The 17,295-nt window shown below is 48.5% G+C and overlaps 1 protein-coding gene across 1 annotated transcript; it reads right to left on the bottom strand.

Annotated features, from left to right (window-relative positions):
• Positions 1-3,181: 3,181 nt before the first annotated feature.
• On the bottom strand, positions 3,182-15,540 carry YBX1 (Y-box binding protein 1). Its single transcript, XM_066636905.1, has 8 exons — positions 15,151-15,540; positions 11,111-11,174; positions 8,973-9,006; positions 6,254-6,343; positions 5,825-6,127; positions 5,036-5,118; positions 4,693-4,958; positions 3,182-3,563 (listed from the first exon to the last, which is right to left on the bottom strand). The coding sequence occupies exons 1-7, from the start codon at positions 15,365-15,367 to the stop codon at positions 4,724-4,726; spliced, it is 1,026 nt and encodes a 341-aa protein (XP_066493002.1). The 5' UTR covers positions 15,368-15,540; the 3' UTR covers positions 3,182-3,563; positions 4,693-4,723.
• Between the last annotated feature and the right edge of the window lie 1,755 nt (positions 15,541-17,295).

Below are 17,295 nucleotides of genomic sequence, written 5' to 3'. Positions count from 1 at the left end.
ATTTAGTAACCTTTCAAACAGTATTGCGGGGTGCATGCATGGCAGAAAAAGGAGAGGTGGCATGGAGGCTCTGCTTCAGATCCCAATTTGACATGGGCCAGGCCTGCTATCCTGAATCGTGCACTCCAATGAACTCAATAAACCCCCTCTGGCAAGCCATTCTCAGCCTCAGTTTTCCTCATCTGCAATATGGGGATATCACTATTTACTTACCTTACAAGGCTCTTCTAAGCATAATGTCAAGATAAGCCATGTGAAACTTTGCACACAGCAAACACGACACAAATGCAAAATGTTGCTATTAGTTGATGCCAGTAAAGGTATCCGCCCATACTGTGGCATTTGGATTTTTAATTTTGGGCTCTTGGGATTTATATTTGCAATGTATCTGGTTTATGATGCACAATTTTGAATCGTCAATTATCTTCTGCAATGATTACCTGCCCAATCTGAACCAAGTTGATTCCAAAGGGAAGTCCAATTCTAAACTATGATTCAAGTCAACATGATAGCTTGAAGCCTGCTATGATTGGAATGGTCTAAAAGGTCATCAGGATGAAAACTACTCTCAGGATACTTTACGGTTCAAATATCCTCAGGCTGATTTCTGTCCTGGTGTTTCTTGGAAATCTTGTAAGCTTCAGGCTGGGTGTGCTTAACTCCGGTACTCAGAAATCTGGACTCCCATTTGTGGCAGCCAACCACCATAACTGAAGGAATGTGGAAATATTTCCACAGCTCTTCTCCCCTCCATTTCTTTTGCCACGCAGGATAAACATACCCAGTTCCTTCAGCCTGTCTTTGCATGATCTGTCTCTTAGACATCATCGTGATTCTCATCAAACTCCTTTCCAACACGTCAATGTGCTTGTTTGGAAATGTGCCCTGGCTAGCACCCACTACAGCGATTCTATTACAGCAGAAAATGGCATCAGCTGCACATGGTGCGACAGCACACTGTTGAGTCATGTTCCATCTGTTAACTCAACAGCTGGTTCGGTCTCGCTGGAAGAAGAGAGGAGGGCAGCTTGCAATGATGAAACCGGAAAGACGGTTGAATGCATTTCAATTTAAAGACTTTAAATAGGGCCGGTCCTTCCCTGAAGCAGATGGAGATAGCTGCTTAAGGCAGTGGACTGGTGGGGAGCAGACCCACTGCTATCTGCTTGACCACCTCCATTGCTTCTCCTCACTCCTTGAAATCAAAGAGGGGAATGGAGCCAAAGAGGAAATATGGAGACACTCTAGCCCAGTGCTCTCCTATCCTCTGCAGTTCCTCTCCTGCTTAATTCAGGCAATGGGAGGAGCAGAGAAGCCACCATCTTTCAGCTGACCTTTACAGAAGGTCAACATAGCTAAAATTTCTCAGCATCTGGCCCGAAGGCACATGGAGCACCCTTTCTGGTGAAGCTTAGCAAGTCTGGGGCTGGCCACTGACTGTCTGGGAGCCCCAGGGATAATGCCTTGTGTTGCAGCTCGGAAGAAAGGTAAAGCTTGTACAGCAGTGAAGTGCTTGAACTGCAACTCAGGGTGTTCCTGGTCCGACTTTCACCTTTGCCATGAATTCCCACTAGGTGAGTTTAGTTAAGCCATTCCCTTTCAGCCTCAGTCCTCCATCTGCAAAATGGAACTAAGGACATTATAAAGTTACTTGGAAGCATTACATCAAACATAAGTGTGAAGCATGTATTACATTTTCAGATATACAAGTAGCTATATATTATAATACATACCAGAGGCCCTGTCCTGCATGCTGTGGTAGGGCCACACAGGAGACCGAGTCTTTTCCATGGTAGTACCAAGACTGTGGGAAGACCCTTTCATCTATCTTATATTTTGGCTGAAAAACAATACATATCTGTCCCAACTTGGGGAGGGGGGAGGAATCTATCATCAGCTGTGCTGAGATCTTACAAATCCAAGGCTATTCAGTCTAGTCAGTTTTTGTCATTTTAAACATTGCAACAATTTGTCTGCCACTTCAGAAGGTTAGAAGGTCCTAGGCTGCCCTACCATGCTCCCAGCATCTTGCATCCATGTAGAAGAGCTCAATTCTTTCAACCTTCTTCCAAAGTTTGCCTGAATCCCCTTTCTGGACAGACTTTCCACAAGACTGACCATCCTTACCCAAACATTAACCAGCCACTATCCGCTTAACAGAAGCATCTGCTTCTCGTATCACAAGATTCAGCTTGGTGCAAAGCCCTTGAGCTAACCAACCAGGCCACTTTTTGATCAGATGAACTGTTTTTTCTTGTCCTAATTCACAATCCAAAGCCCCTCTATTGGAAACACAACCTTTCCAGCACAAGAGAACATTCAGAACATTTCAAGGTTGCTTTAAATAAAAACCCAGCATTTTCTACATTGGGGCAGCACAAGCCATCTCCTCCACCACCCCAACTTTTATCTAAAGAATGCTATAAGATAGATTTGACCAAGTGATGGTGCCTGGCCCAATGTCACCTAGTGACTCCATGTTCAAGTGGGCACCAAAGCCAGACATCTGCAGTCTTTGCTGAACACTAACCCACGCCACACTGGTTTCTCACCTTCACTTTTGCTTTCCTGCTATTGAATACAGACTTTTGTGTTTTGCTGTAAACCACACCTGGAACCCCTTTCCCATTTGGTCGTACCCTCAGTAGAAGATTATCTCACAATAGCCAGGGCAAAAAAATTAGCATTTTACAACACTGAAGTTAGCACACAGCCTTGTGGCATCCACTATAGACCATGGGGGGGCATGTTGCCTTCCCACAGTCCAAATCCTCACACCATAGGCTTTAAGCCAACACTGTCTGTGTATGCAGTTACCTAGTAAATAGGACAGGACCGAACTGAAGCATTGGCATCCTAAGAGGAGGTGGAGAAACAGCAGGCAGAGACACACTCAAGACAGGCCACTTCCTGTAGCCTCTTTTACTTGGGACAGTCATTTCGAAGACTTGCAGGTCCAGGGATTTCCAGAATCACCTGGGTACCCCATTCCCAGAGCAGATTTGTCCTCGCCTCAGAAGGCTAAGCACCATGGGCACATTCAACTGACACCACATTCATGCCTGAGTTTTTCTGCAAGAGAACCAAGGAAATGTACCTCTGAGCTTTTGAGATAAGCTACGAACTCAATGGTTCTCTCCTCCAGGAGGGCACAAATCAGACTCGTAAGCAAGCCACACCGTGCCAGGCAATTCTTAAGACCTTTATTAAGAGATGCTTGCAGTTTGACTTGAAAAAATCAGGTGTATATTTCATACAAATTAAAAATGAGGTTCTTAAAAATCCCAACTTGACCAGATATGAAACAATTTAAAAACCTTTAAAGGTGTATTGAGAAAAAACAGGCCTTTAAAAAACATGTTTGTCGCTCCCAAAAGGAGACCACTTTAGGTAAAAATAATAAAAATCCCATGCTGCATAGATAATGCAGAGAGTTCGAGTCGTTATCTGGTCAACAGCAAAAAGCAAGCACTTAAGGTCTTCAGTTCCAATTCTTCTTTGCATTTCTTATTGCTGGAATTTCACTTTCACTTTTATTTCTTTTTCACTCTTTGATGACTAAACTGAAAAGAAACAAAACAGACACATTACCTGACCCCGCTCTCAATAAAGCCCACATCCCAAAGGAGCCACTGGCAGAATGGCCATCTGGGTCTGTCTTGTATAGCCCCATCACGAAGCACAGCAATGCCAGTAGCTGGGAACTACAGAGCCCCACATCCTGTGGCCATTTTCATACACAGGAGCACACGCCACTTCAGACTACAGCTGGCAATAGCCTGAACAGGAAGCTTCCCCAGTACAAAAACATGCCCTGCACATGTGAGAGAGATATCTGGGAGTGGGTTCTGGTCTAGCTTTTGTCTGTAAGGCGAGCTCTGTTGGTTTTTGCCTTGGAGAAAGAATACTACAAACCCCCACCTCCAAGATTATGAAGTGGTACAGTCCAGGTACAGGTTAAATGATATGGCAGTTTGAAAAACATGGGCCTCTGACGAAGCCCAGGTCTTGGGCTTTAGCAGCTCTGCAAGACCTCGCCAGAGAGCAGGGTCACACAGGGACCCTCCGCTTTTCAATGCCATGAAAACCTTTAACTACGAAGCTAATTCTGTGGAAGCCAAGGCTACCAGCATCCCTTTCCAACACACACATTTACTATTGCAGCTTTGAGAAGGTGCACTCCAATGGGCTAAGCGGTTATGCAGCCTTTCTTCAATACAAAGTGCTTTGCAGGGGTACCTGGTCAGCCTCCCTAGAATGAATGGTGGCTCCTGCAGTTACAGTGACCAATTCCTTACATCTAGCATATTCCGCTATGTGACTTCCAGAAGGCCAGTGTGGCTGAGACAGTTGCGGAGGGCCTTCCAGCTTAGGAATGCTGCAAGAAAACCTCATGCCTCTTTTCCCACCTCCAGAGACACAGCTCTTCTGTTAGTAGAGGCTTCTTCTGTGATCTCTTGTTATCTCCAGTCTTACCACCAAAAAAGGTACCTGGGGCAGGCTAAATTCCTGGAGGTGAAAAACTGCCGTTCCAAAGGAAGCGAGCGCCAAACATGCTTGTGGTTTTGACTCTTGCACATGACTGGTGAAGGTCCTTTATCTTCCCCAAAAACTTGACTCACAACCAAGGTGGTTCCAAGTACTTAAAGAGCTGCCAACCCCAACTCCCTGCTGGGCACAACAGCAACTCACCCGGATGATGGTAGAGATGGTAAGCCGGCATTTACTCAGCCCCGCCCTGCTCGGCCTCGGGAGCGGACGTGTTCTCAGCTGGTGGTTCGGCTGCCTTTGTCTCTTTGCCATCTTGTGGTTTAGGGTTTTCTGGGCGTCTGCGTCGGTAGTTGAAGTTACGACGGTACCGACGTTGAGGTGGCTGCTGACCCTGGGCCTCATCACCCTGGTTCTCTTTGTCTTCTTCGTTGCCTTCCTCCCTGGGCTGCCGTTGACGAGGAGGACCCCTGCAAAGCACAGCAAGCCGTTAAGCACCTGCCCCGCGGCCTTCCAGTGGTCAAGCCTGACCTCAGGGAGAGCTTACCTGCGATAACGTGGTCTGTAACCCCGGTACATGTTCTGCCTGACAGGTCTGCCTTGTTCTCCAGCACCCTGGTTGTCGGCACCCTGGAAGGCAGAAAGAACCATGAGCACAACTTCCAAGTCTATTTAATGAAAATTACACCCTGGGCACGTGACTTTCAGCCTGATACAGTCACTGCCTGCACCCTCAGACACTGCCTGCTTGTAGGCAAGATTGCCTTGTGTCAGTAACATTCAAGAAAGTAAACTTGTCACCTCGAGGGCAGCAAAGTGTTATGCAGGTGTAAAAGGATTAAAACTGAAGAGGGAACACTGGGACCAGGCGCTCAGACCAGCTCATTAAAGGCCCCAACACACAGAAGCTTGGCTCCTGACTTTTTGCATGGGCCTGTCAGTTTCTGGCCACCAACCGCCACAGTCTTCTAGACTGGTCCAGTGCTTCTACAGGGTGCTGCAGCATAAATGCTAACACTTCCTGAACTTAAAAGTGTCTACTAGCAACAGGTATTTGCCCTTGTCCAAGCAGCAAACATGTAATTTCACCAGAACACATTCAGTTTGATCCCCTGCAACCTGGGCAAAGAAGCACCTTTCAAAAAGCGCTTCGCTTATATTTTGCAGGGAGAAAATAATCTTCCCTATTCAGCCTTGTTCAGCGGCTGGTGTGCTGGTATCCACGTCCCTGCTCATAACTGCTTTGTGAATTTTTTATCATTAAAAGACCACCTATAAAGATGATGAATCAGAGCAACCAGCCCCCACTACCCCACAAAAAACCAACAATCTTTACCTCGACTATCTCTCCTTGCACAGGAGCATTGGAATACTGTGGTCGACGGCCATAAGGCCTACGCATGTAGTAAGGTGGGTACCGCCTCCTGCGGTAGGGGCGGCGCTGTTGGGACTGGCCTTCCGGCAAGCTGTCTGATCCCTCATTCTTTTCCCCACTCTCACTATTTTGGTAATTTTGCTGGTAGTTGCGTGGAGGACCTCTGCGCCGTGGATATCGTCTGTACTGGTTACGGTCTGCTGCATATTTACTGCCTTGCACTGGAACTCCGCCAGGACCTGTAACGTTGGCAGCCTCTGCTCCCTGGAAAGAGAAGAAGTGAGAATCAGCACCAACTCACAGGCACAGCCCTTCCGTGCCTCAGAATAACTGTGACTGCTGGCCGCCTCCACTACCCTGTTCAGGAAGCATACAAAGGACTGTGCTCACCTTTTCTCCTTCAACCACATCAAACTCCACAGTCTCTCCATCTCCTACACTGCGAAGGTATTTCCTGGGGTTATTCTTCTTTATAGCAGTCTGAGGAGGAAACATGTCAGGTTTAGTCACGCAGGTCACTGTGGTTTAACAAGTGCAAGAAGAGTGGTGCGGATTGAATGTATCCATGAAAAAAAATGTTTGAGAAGAGGGTGGGGTGATGAATCTATCCTGCAAGCTAACAATGTAAACAAGGAGGTCATCAATCTCATGCGTGTTTCTTTCTTGACAGGTATGGCTCCCCAAGTTGCCTGTTAACGGGGGCCAATTCGAGGAGGTACAGCCATTGTGCCAAGACTTACAGCTTCCACAACCACTGCTATAGCTGTTATGTATGAGAAGCATGTGCTGGATGGACAGCATGACTTACAGGGTCCCTTCCAGTCCTAGCTCTCTAGGTCAAGATCATTAAAGGAAGAGGGACTGGAGAAAGACACTGTCTAGGCTGGTGCTTCTTTCCAACAGACCACTCAAAAGCTCACATGGATGTCATCTCTCTAGCTGGCTTCACATAGTTGACATCTGGCTCTCCAAGGCACAGAAGCCTGTATTCCCAGGCACCCATGTGATCACACTCATTAAACTGACCTTCAGTTTGCTTACCAAACGTTTTTTGGTGTCAATAGGAACAGCTGCACTTGGAGCAAAATTAAATAGTGCTGACAGTATTTGCCCAGTGCCCAGCCTCTAAACAATCAAGCACCACTAACCCCATTTGCTAATTTCTAACAGCATACAAAGCCCACATTTCTTGGAAAGACCAGAGCGCAACCACAGTCAACACATGCTGTCTGTCACATCACAGCAGTGCACCAAAGAAGGTAAACACAGGCCCAGGGAAATGAAACTTACTCACCACTAAGAAATACTCCAACAGCTGAGGAGACTTTTAGGAGCCCAAAAAGCAAGAATGATACACATGTTCTGAAATGCTATTAAGAATCATGAATGCATGGGGGGGCAGACTGGAGCTGAACATTAACTTATGCTTATTTTCTACAATGCAATGGACTGTGGGCCAAACAAGGGTTTGATCTTTCCACAGTCCTTACAACTTACCAGACTGCTTCCAATTTGGTAGTATTCCTGATCTTAAGCACGTTGCTATGTCACAAAGGACACAGTTTTTGGCAAGAGGAAATCTTAGAGGATTCTGTCATGAGAACTGGGAGGCACAGCAGCACTCAAAAAAGACATAGTGGAAATGGAAAAGGTGCAAAAGAGAGCGACTAAGATGATTACGGGGCTGGGGCACCTTCCTTATCAGGAAAGGCTACGGCGTTTGGGCCTCTTCAGCCTAGAAAAGAGACGCTTGAGGGGGGACATGATTGAGACATACAAAATTATGCAGGGAATGGACAGAGTGGATAGGGAGATGCTCTTTACACTCTCACATAATACCAGAACCAGGGGACATCCACTAAAATTGAGTGTTGGGCGGGTTAGGACAGACAAAAGAAAATATTTCTTTACTCAGCGTGTGGTCGGTCTGTGGAACTCCTTGCCACAGGATGTGGTGCTGGCGTCTAGCCTAGATGCCTTTAAAAGGGGATTGGACAAATTTCTGGAGGAAAAATCCATTATGGGGTACAAGCCATGATGTGCATGCGTAACCTCCTGATTTTAGAAATGGGCTATGTCAGAATGCCAGATGCAGGGGAGGGCACCAGGATGAGGTCTCGTTATCTGGTGTGCTCCCTGGGGCATTTGGTGGGCCACTGTGAGATACAGGAGAGATGGGCCTATGGCCTGATCCAGTGGGGCTGTTCTTATGTTCTTATGTTCACTATTCACCCAGCTAGTCACACTAGCTGCTGCTAAGTGGGCAAAGAGGTCCCGTTTAAAATTGCAGCTCTCTTGAATTCATTGGGGGAGAGCAGCTGTCCCTCCCAGTAGCCGCTCGCTGGTGTCTCTGTGCCTATATTTTCAGGCTATGAGCCTTTTAGGGACAGGGAACCAGCTTCTGCTATTTAACCCTCTTTAAGGACTTTTGCTGTGGACAAGTGGCATATAGACATGCTAGATAAATTTCAAAGCAGCGACCAGGTCTCGTACACACAGCAGACAAAGAAGTGTCTTCAAAGGAGTCTTACCTCCAATCAAGATCAAGCTGCTCCCCTCCCCCCAAGAGTCTTAACTGAATCCTGGGGCAGATTATTACAAAACGAGTGTGAGGATACACCATATCAAGGCTCTCTCTTCACTTTTTAAATAACCAAGTACATGTGCCTTTAAACTCAGTTTCAGGTAAGTGTAAATGTGGGCACAGACCTTTGCATGCAGCAGAATGCCAACAGTCTGTAAGGCACCAAAGTAGTTTGAAAAATGGGCCAACAAGGACATTGGTGGGGATGCAATGGGAGCACTGGTTGCTTAAGCTAAAGAAACCTGGGAGAGTACATCATGTTGAAGACCAAAGGAAGTCTGAGACAGCAAAGACACAAATCCTAATTACCTACTGTAGACTGTAAGAACCCTTTTTAGACAACCCCTCACTATCTGGTACATGCCATATGGTTCCATGCTTTGTAAGTGGGAAACCCATTCTTATTTTGAGACAACTCTGCTACTCCAGCAACAGCAGAATCTGTTTCTGCCCCCTTCAGCCAAGGCGCCTGCTCTCACCTCACTAGAATCAAGCATATCTTACTGTATGAGCAAAGAGGCTTACCTGGTGGACAAACACATCTTCCTTGGTGTCATTCCTGGGAAAACAAGGAGTTTGAGTCAGAAATGTGACACACAAAAACTTGCGTTCTCAAGCAAGGAGGGTGCTCGGTTTTGGAGAGAGGCCAGGTTGTGGCTTTGGGGTACTGCCAAGAAGCAACTCATTTGATACCACTACTCCCCTGCACATGCCCATGACTTTCTTAGGCTAAAAATACAGGGTGAGTCTTAACTTGCAAGTATCATATTTCTTCCTGAAAACTCCTGCAATTCTGGCTAGAACTGTCACGCAGACCACACCTGAAAAGGAACCAAAATGCCTGTCTGGCTGGCTATATGACAGCTTTTCCTCTTTTAACGCAGAAACATTTTCATTAATATTTGATATTAAAAACTCTTACTGGAAAATAAACACTGAGCGAGAAAGGCCAATCCCTTTTTGAATTTCGAAATGCAAAGTCAACTTTCTATCAGGGTCAGTTTCAGGCCCTGAGTGTGTGTGTGGGGAGGGGGTGTTTAAAGGCAGAACCAAAACAGCTGGCAGCATAAGTCAGAGCACCAAATATACTCACTAACCCTTCCCATGCAGCATTCAGTACACAAAATGGAAGCAGGGTCCACAATTGGACACGACTGGGATAACAGGGATCAGCCCAACCCAGCTATTTCCAGGCAAAGCTGCCACCGCCACTGTATGGTGTGAGAGCAGCATGAATTTACCACCACTCATGTGGGACAAAAGTTTCAAAACCTGCAGTCCAGGCAAAGGACCATGGCCGTGCCCAGCAGGAAGCCACAAAGATACTCAGATGAATTCTAGGAATAGGCTCATTCTAACCGTATTAAGACCATTGCGAGTCACTGTTCACTGCACAAATGACCCCTTATCTTACAGGTCTTCTCAGACTGTTAGTCAACTTCACTTCAGTCCTACCCAGCAAGACCTTTCTCAGCAGCTTGCTTAAACCTATCTATGGAGAGGCCAAGGCAAACAGTAGGAATGATGGTCTGGTACTATTTGGCACCTTCTGGTAATTTTTATTAACGCTCTTAACAAAATGTTGCTGAACACACATAGGGGCAGGGAGAAGAGAAGCAGGACCTCCCAGCACCCCACTGACTTCATGCATAATGGCAGCCCAGGGACATCAGGCTGTATGAATATAATTCAAAGCATGCTAACACTAGGCTGTGACTGTGTCAGCAGTCAAAACCATTCACAGGACAAATATGCACGCACACAGCAGGAGTGGGGGTTTGTGGATGTAAAGCCTCCACTAAGGTGTATGACTGTGTGAGAAGCGATTTGCCAGACTAACTGAATTTTCAGTGGTGATGTAGTTTTCATTTGCCATGTCTTGGTAGAGATTCCAAGGCAACTCACAGCCACCCCCAGAGGGTACTTCCCACTCATTTCTCTAGTCCTTAGATATCTGGCAAAGTTGTTGGGCATATTTTAAAAATTAAACCACCCTCGAGGGCCCAATGAGTTTGGTTTGCCCTGAATCACTGTGTCTTAAGTTCAGAAGCCACCAACAACTTCAGCAGGAGAGTCTGCTGGTAATGCACTCACATCAGCCTTTCAGCTTTTCTCTTATTTCCTTCCCCAATTCCTTTTCTTGGGAATGTGGGGCATACAAACGAATGGAACATGCCATCTAAGTGATACATTACGAGCACTCAGTTGAGACTATAGTCATTTCCTAAAACTGGCTACAGTGCTTATGTTGAGTCATGCTCGGCTTGTAACAAGAGTGGGCTCTACAGCTCTTTCATGAGTTTTGCTGTCTGCTCTCTCATCCTCGATTCATAAGCTGAGCTCCCCTTTTAGTTCTACTGTTTCAGATTTTACTTTTGTTGCACAGGACTCTGAATTAAGGCGACAGTCCCAGAAAACTGTCAGGTACCCTATGCAAAAGCACAGCAATGATCACAGAGACAGGCCCTAAATTGAACTACTGAGATAAACTGCGTATGCTACTTTGTTGTATGGGATGAGTGGGTATAGGTCCTGTGGCAAAACCTAAAATGATTCTAGAATTAGAATCAAAAACAATTAACACTGACAGATATGAACAAGCACTTTTATTTATAGCTTTTTTAAACAAACCCTGACCCACCTACCCCGTCCATCCCCCTCACCTGTTGATGAAGCCATAGCCGTTCCTTACGTTGAACCATTTCACTGTCCCCAAAACCTTCGTTGCTGTATGAGAGAAAAGGTGGTGCAAGTTAAAACTCATTCAAAAGCTGATATTTATTGCCCCCCACCCCTTATGACAAGGGCTAATTCAGACACAATGTCCTCACGTGACCACTACATTAAAAGAGGCACCTTCCAGCACAGAGCTAAGATGAACTTCCTGATCCCTTCAATCACAGCTTCGCTAAAAGAGTAAGGGCCCACTCCTATCCAACTTTTCAGCACCAATGCAGCCACAATGCAGCCTCGAGGTAAGGGAACAAATGTTCCCATACCTTGAAGAGGCCTCTGTGATTGCCTCCCCACCACAGGATGCAGTGCACACCCCACTGGCACAGCTGCACTGGCACTGGAAAATTGGACAGGATTAGGCCCTAAATTCACACAGCTGGTCTAGTGTGAGCCACTTGTCACCTCCCACTTGTCACTTCCCATCCACATAATAAATAGAGATAAATAATTCTCTTTTAGCTTACAGGGCTGCTGTATGAATTACTGAGACAAACACATATGGAGTTTTTTTTGCTGGGAACTAAGGCTTTAATCCCCCTGTCAAATATCACTAGATAGTGTTACACAAACCATGATTCTTGCAGCCTCACCTGAAACACAGGTAACCCTAAACCTAGCTCTGTAAGATGGGGAAGGTGGTGCTGCAAAACCAGCCTACCTTACAAGATTGTTTTTAAGAACTACTACTACCATATACGCAAAGAGCTTCATGCCCTTAAAACACTCTATGGGTATGCATCCACAGAGCTTAGATATCCCAAACTGTGGGATTTACTTCCTAGTAAAACTGCACTGGATCAAGCTGCATTTAATACGTTGCATAAACAGTGTTGAGCACTGAAAAAGCAGTAGATAAATATTTTAAATAAACAATACTTTTACTAAAATACAGCCAATCAAAAATACAAAATCATGCAAACCTGTACATGTCTTATCAGAAGCAAGCCCCACTGAGTTGAACAGTAGCTTCAAGTATATGTATGTAAGACTGCAGCCCAATGAAGGAAGCAAATGTGGAGGTAGGACAACAGCAGTATAATGTTTTGGCAACATTCTCTTTGGGAAAAAACAAAGCAAACAGATTCATATTCCAATTCCAGGGTCTCTTAGGCATCCTGTAGAGATGCCTAAGCGGGGTGAAATCAAGGGATGTGCATACACATACAGGACCGTCCAGTTGATTTGTCTTGGGGGGGGGGTACAAAACAGAAGCCCAAAAGAGCTCTTGTGTCTAAAAGAAATTAGGGCAAGTAGCTTTTTTAGGGGCAGAGGATGAACACCACAGGCTGATAACAGGTACAGCAAAGCACAGGTGTGCTTGACACCCATACACATGTGAAGCCTCCAGGAATGCTGGGGAAAAATGCCACTGCCACTAGGGTAAGCTTTGAGAAAAAAGAGAGTGAGAGACCCAACTTAATTACAGTTTCTAAATTTAAACTGGTCTTGCACCAGAAACATATGGTCCAAACACAAAGTGCTTTCCTGAACGTGCAAAACACTTCGCTTTTGCTACCTTGCTACTGTCTGTATTAATAGCTTTCCAGGGTAGATAAGCATTATTACTATTTTTGCATTTCTGTCTGGGAAGACATAGGCTGAGCAAGTAGCTTAGCCTCAGTCTTCTCCAACCGCAATGTGGAAATAATGCTGACCTACCTTGCAGGGCTGTTGTGCAAAGCCACCGATGACTACAACCCAATATGCATGGGAGCAAGCTTCATTGAGCGCTATAGGGTTTACCTCTGAGCAGACACAAACAGGGCTGCCCTGCTAAGTGAGAGTTCACAGGAGAAGCAAGCTTTTATCCTGCAAAGTCCCCAATTTGCATAGGTTTCTTAAAAAGCCACCACTGGCTTCCTGTGTGTGTGTGTGTGTAAGAACCAGTCATAAAAAGGAATAGTAGGCACATGTAACTATCTAGCTACCTTTATTCATGCAGCATAAGCACCTGCAGATGCTGAAACAGGGAAGGTGTGTTCAGTAGGTTTCATGTTTTAAAAATTGGTCACTTGTGTTTAATAAAGTGGCCCAAGTTAAACCCAAACCAGAGTCTGATATCTTCATGGGGTGGGGTGGGGTGTGTGTGTTACAAGAACAGAATTCCAGATGCAGAGGATGTAAGATGCAAGTATCTTGTCTTCTCCTTGAGGCACCAGTGGGCCGCTGTGAGATACAGGAAATTGAACTAGATGGGCCCTGGGCCTGATCCAGCAGGGCTCTTATGTTTTTATTTGGGTTGATGATCTGACTCAGAGGGCAACTCCCTGCGGCTGTTGTTTTTCTGGGCCTAGTACTGGCAATGCTGGACAGTGAAGAGGAGGCTTGGGTGTGTGTACTGGGGGGGGAGGGAAGCAATGCTCCAAATCACAAATGAATGATGTTATGTGCAACCTCCTGATTTTAGAAGTAGACTACCTCAGAATGCCAGATGCAAGGGAGAGCACTGGGATGCAGGTCTCGTCTGCTATGCTCCCTGATGCATCTGGTGGGCCACTGTGAGATACAGGAAGCTGGACCAGATGGGCCTTGGGCCTGATCCAGTGGCTCTTTCCTTATACAGACCCCAATCCTATGTCCATCTACTAAGAAGGAAGTCTCATTATAGCCAACACGGCTTACTCCCAGGAAAGTGTGGATAAGATTGCAGCCTAAGGGTCCAAGCCCATCCTATTTTCCAGTGCTGGTGCAGTGGGGTATGAGCTGCATCACTGGGGCCTTCTTAAGGTATAGGAACATGTTCTCCCTTACCATGGGGCTGCATTGTGGCTACACCAGAGCTGGAAAGTTGGATAGGACTGGGTCCTAACTTGCCCCCTTGAGCTGCAAACAGCATGCCTAGGGTTGCTCTTCCAGTCCATGTACAGAAATATAATCGTACACTCTCCCCTTTATTTCCTCCCTGCCTCCCTCTGAAGACTGTAAGCTCCTTGGGGCAGAAAACTGTCTTCTCATCCTTGTGCCACATGCAACACTTCAGGTACACTGCTGGGTGGTAGAGATCCAGGAAGCTGGACTAGGTGGGCTGTGGGCTTGATCCAGTGGGGTTTTTCTTATGTAATCTAAATTGTCCCCTTGAGCTGCAAACAGCATGCCTGGGGGGGCTCTTTCAGTCCATGCACACAGAATAACTGCATGCTCTTCCCTTTATTCCCCCCCACTTCCTCCTTCATCTTCCACGTGTCCCTTTGAAGACTGCAAACTCCTTGGGGCAGAGGACAGTCCTCTTATCCTTGTGTCACATGAGACACTTCAGAGGCACTGCTGGGGGCGGAGACACACTGGGAGAGGCAGAAGCTGGGGCAGGAGGCCCTGGGCCTCTCCTGCAGGGCTTCTCTGGCAGCCACAGAATCGCCACGCGGGAGCCTGGGTGGGTATGGGCTGGAGGACCCTGAGGCCTACACAGGCCTGCTGACCACTTGCAAGAGGGCGAGGAGCCGCCACCGCGGAGAGGACCCTCCACAGGCCCCCCAGCCCTTCCCTTGAAAGAGCCACACAAAAGGGACTCCGCGCAGGGCAGACATCTTGCGCCGTCTCCTTGGCCACGCCCCCTCCCTCCCATACAGAGGCGCGCGCCCCTCCTTCCCCTTCCGCTCTGCGCACGCGTAGTGGGGGAACGAGCGCGAGACTCTCCTCAGCAGCCCAGGAACGCGCCGGAGGGAGCTTCTGTCCGGCCAATCAGCGAACGCCTGAGGGAAGGGGGAGCGAATCCGAGAGAGAGGAGGGGGATTAGGAAGACGGACTGGGAAAGAGAGCGGTTGACCCCCCCTCGGGCTCGCGCGCGCCTCAGCCAATCAGCGCGCGGAGAACGGCTCTGGGAGGGGGCGCACGAGGGGGGAGTATAAAAAGGCGCGCGCACAGCGCCGCCACACGGAGCGTCGAAGGGAGGCTGCCCACACGCTGCCCGCCCCACAGGCCCCGCCCACCCCCGCCCGTCGTCCATCAGAGCCCCTCGCGCGCTCCTCACCGATGACCTTCTTGTCCCCGCCGGCGGGGGGCGCCGCCGAGCCCAGGCCGCCGTTGGTGCCGTTGCCGCCGCCGCCCTCGCCGCCGTTGGTGGGCTTGGCGTCGGGGGCGGTGGGGGCCGTGGCGGCGGCCGCCGCGGAGGACGCCGCCGAGGCCACCGCCGCGGGTAGAGGGGCGGCGGCGACGGGGGGCGCCTGGGTCTCGGCCTCGCTGCTCATGTCGGCGACTGGCGGGCGGTGGTGGTGACTGGCTTCCGCGGCAGCGCCGCCTCCCGCGCGGTGTTGATGGTGACTCGGGGCCGGCCTTGGCGGGGGGGCTGCTCCCTTGCTCCGGGCTCGCTGGGCTCCGCTCTCCGCTCCCGATACCGATCGAACTGACCACAATGGCGGCGCGCACCAGCTAGCCACCCCGCACGCGCCGCCCACTGCGCGCCGCCCGTTGGCCGCGCCGCCCCGTCCATCAGCGACCGCGCGCGCCCATTGGGCCGCCGCGCCCGCCCGTCACCGCCTGCGCGCGGCGATTGGCTCGTCCCCGATCCCGCCCTCCTCCCCCTGCCTCACTGGGGGAGGCTGCGGCGCGCCGGGTTTGCTTGACGCGCAGAAGCGTGCGTGCTTCCACGGCTTCGAGTCCTGATTGGCTGAGAGCTGCTCCCTGCCCCGCCCACCCCAGCCAGGAAGCGCCCTCTCTTTCGCCTTAGATGGGGACCATGTGGCTGCGAGCCTCGGCGGGGCTTTCCGTGCGGGCGGGCGCTCCTGGGGCGTCCCGCTCTTTTGAGGCCTGAGCACGTCCTGCTTGAGAGGAGTCTCATTCAACTCAGCGGGACTCCTCCGCCTCCACGTGCCTGGGATCCTGGCCAGCCCTGCCTGCACCTGATGTGGCTCCCTGGCTCAGCCAGGCGGTGTGGGGCTGGCCAGTGTCTGGTGGGAGGCGTCTGGGCCCTTCGGGGCGCCTCCACGCCGTGAAATCCTAAACCTGCTTACTCAGAAGTAGACCCGAATGCTTTTTGCAAGAGACTAAGGGCCCGATCCTGCCCACACTTATCTGGGAGTAAGTACAATTGGCTATAATGGGGCTTACTTCTGGGTAGACATGCGTAGGATTGGGCTCTGAGGCTGCAATCCTATCTGCACTTCCCTGGGAGTAAGCACAATTGGGGCTTACTTCTGGGTAGACATACATAGGATTGGTGTAAGGCTGTAATCCTATCTGTACTTCCCTGGGAGTAACACCATTAACTATAACAGGGTTTAGACATGCGTAGGGTCCGGCTGTAAAGCTGCAATTCTATCTGCATTTACCTGGGAGTAAGCCCCATTGACTATAATGGGGCTTACTTCTGAGTAGACATGCATGGATTGTGCTGTTATAGATAAGAATCGGTGGCCTTCCAGTGCAACTTTCAGTGGGCTTCTGCAGAAGAAACTGTCCCGCTCCCAGCATGGGATGGCAGCCCATGATCAAACTCAGTAGGATTTACTTCTGAGTGACGATAGTGAGGACTGTGCTGTTGCTCTCCCAACAGATTTTTAAAAGACCTTGTTCTAGGTAAATGTAATGTTCTGTCACTTTGGGTGTTTTTTAAAGTGGGGATAAACACATTTGGAGGGGAGTAGCCCTATTGGTCTGTTACAGCAACCACAAAAAGAGGAGTGCCCTGGCACCAGAGACCAATGTGCATATTCTGGTGCACATGTTCGTTTCCCATTCAACCTGATCGCCTTGCCAGTACTCATAACCCAAGAGGGGTGTTGAGCTGAAACAGCAGGTAACTTTGTTCATTTGCTACATAACTGCACCGAGGCCACCAATCTGTGGAAGGGCATCTTGTCAAATTTAGAATTTTATATAAATTACTTAATGGGCTTCATTGATTGAATCATATCAGTTGATATTTTTGCTTGCAATGCAAGCTGTGCGTGTGCGCGTGTGTGTGTAGGATTTTATCTGAAACATTTCTAGTTCTCTTCATAAATCTGCACAAATGGATTTAAATAATACTGGCTTCCCTTTGCTACAATCAGTATCACTGATTTTTAATCATTTCCATTTTATTGGATATTGGACGTCTCAGTCGCTTGTTAACATGCCCAGAAATTATCTCTGTTTTGCATTCATAACAGCTTACCTTTATGACAGCAGTTGGTTT

Source organism: Tiliqua scincoides, chromosome 9 (assembly GCF_035046505.1).
Source record: "Tiliqua scincoides isolate rTilSci1 chromosome 9, rTilSci1.hap2, whole genome shotgun sequence".
In the NCBI taxonomy this organism is placed as follows: Eukaryota; Metazoa; Chordata; class Lepidosauria; order Squamata; family Scincidae; genus Tiliqua; species Tiliqua scincoides.
Note: the sequence above shows the minus strand (reverse complement) of the source record. Positions and strands in the feature narration are given on the sequence as shown.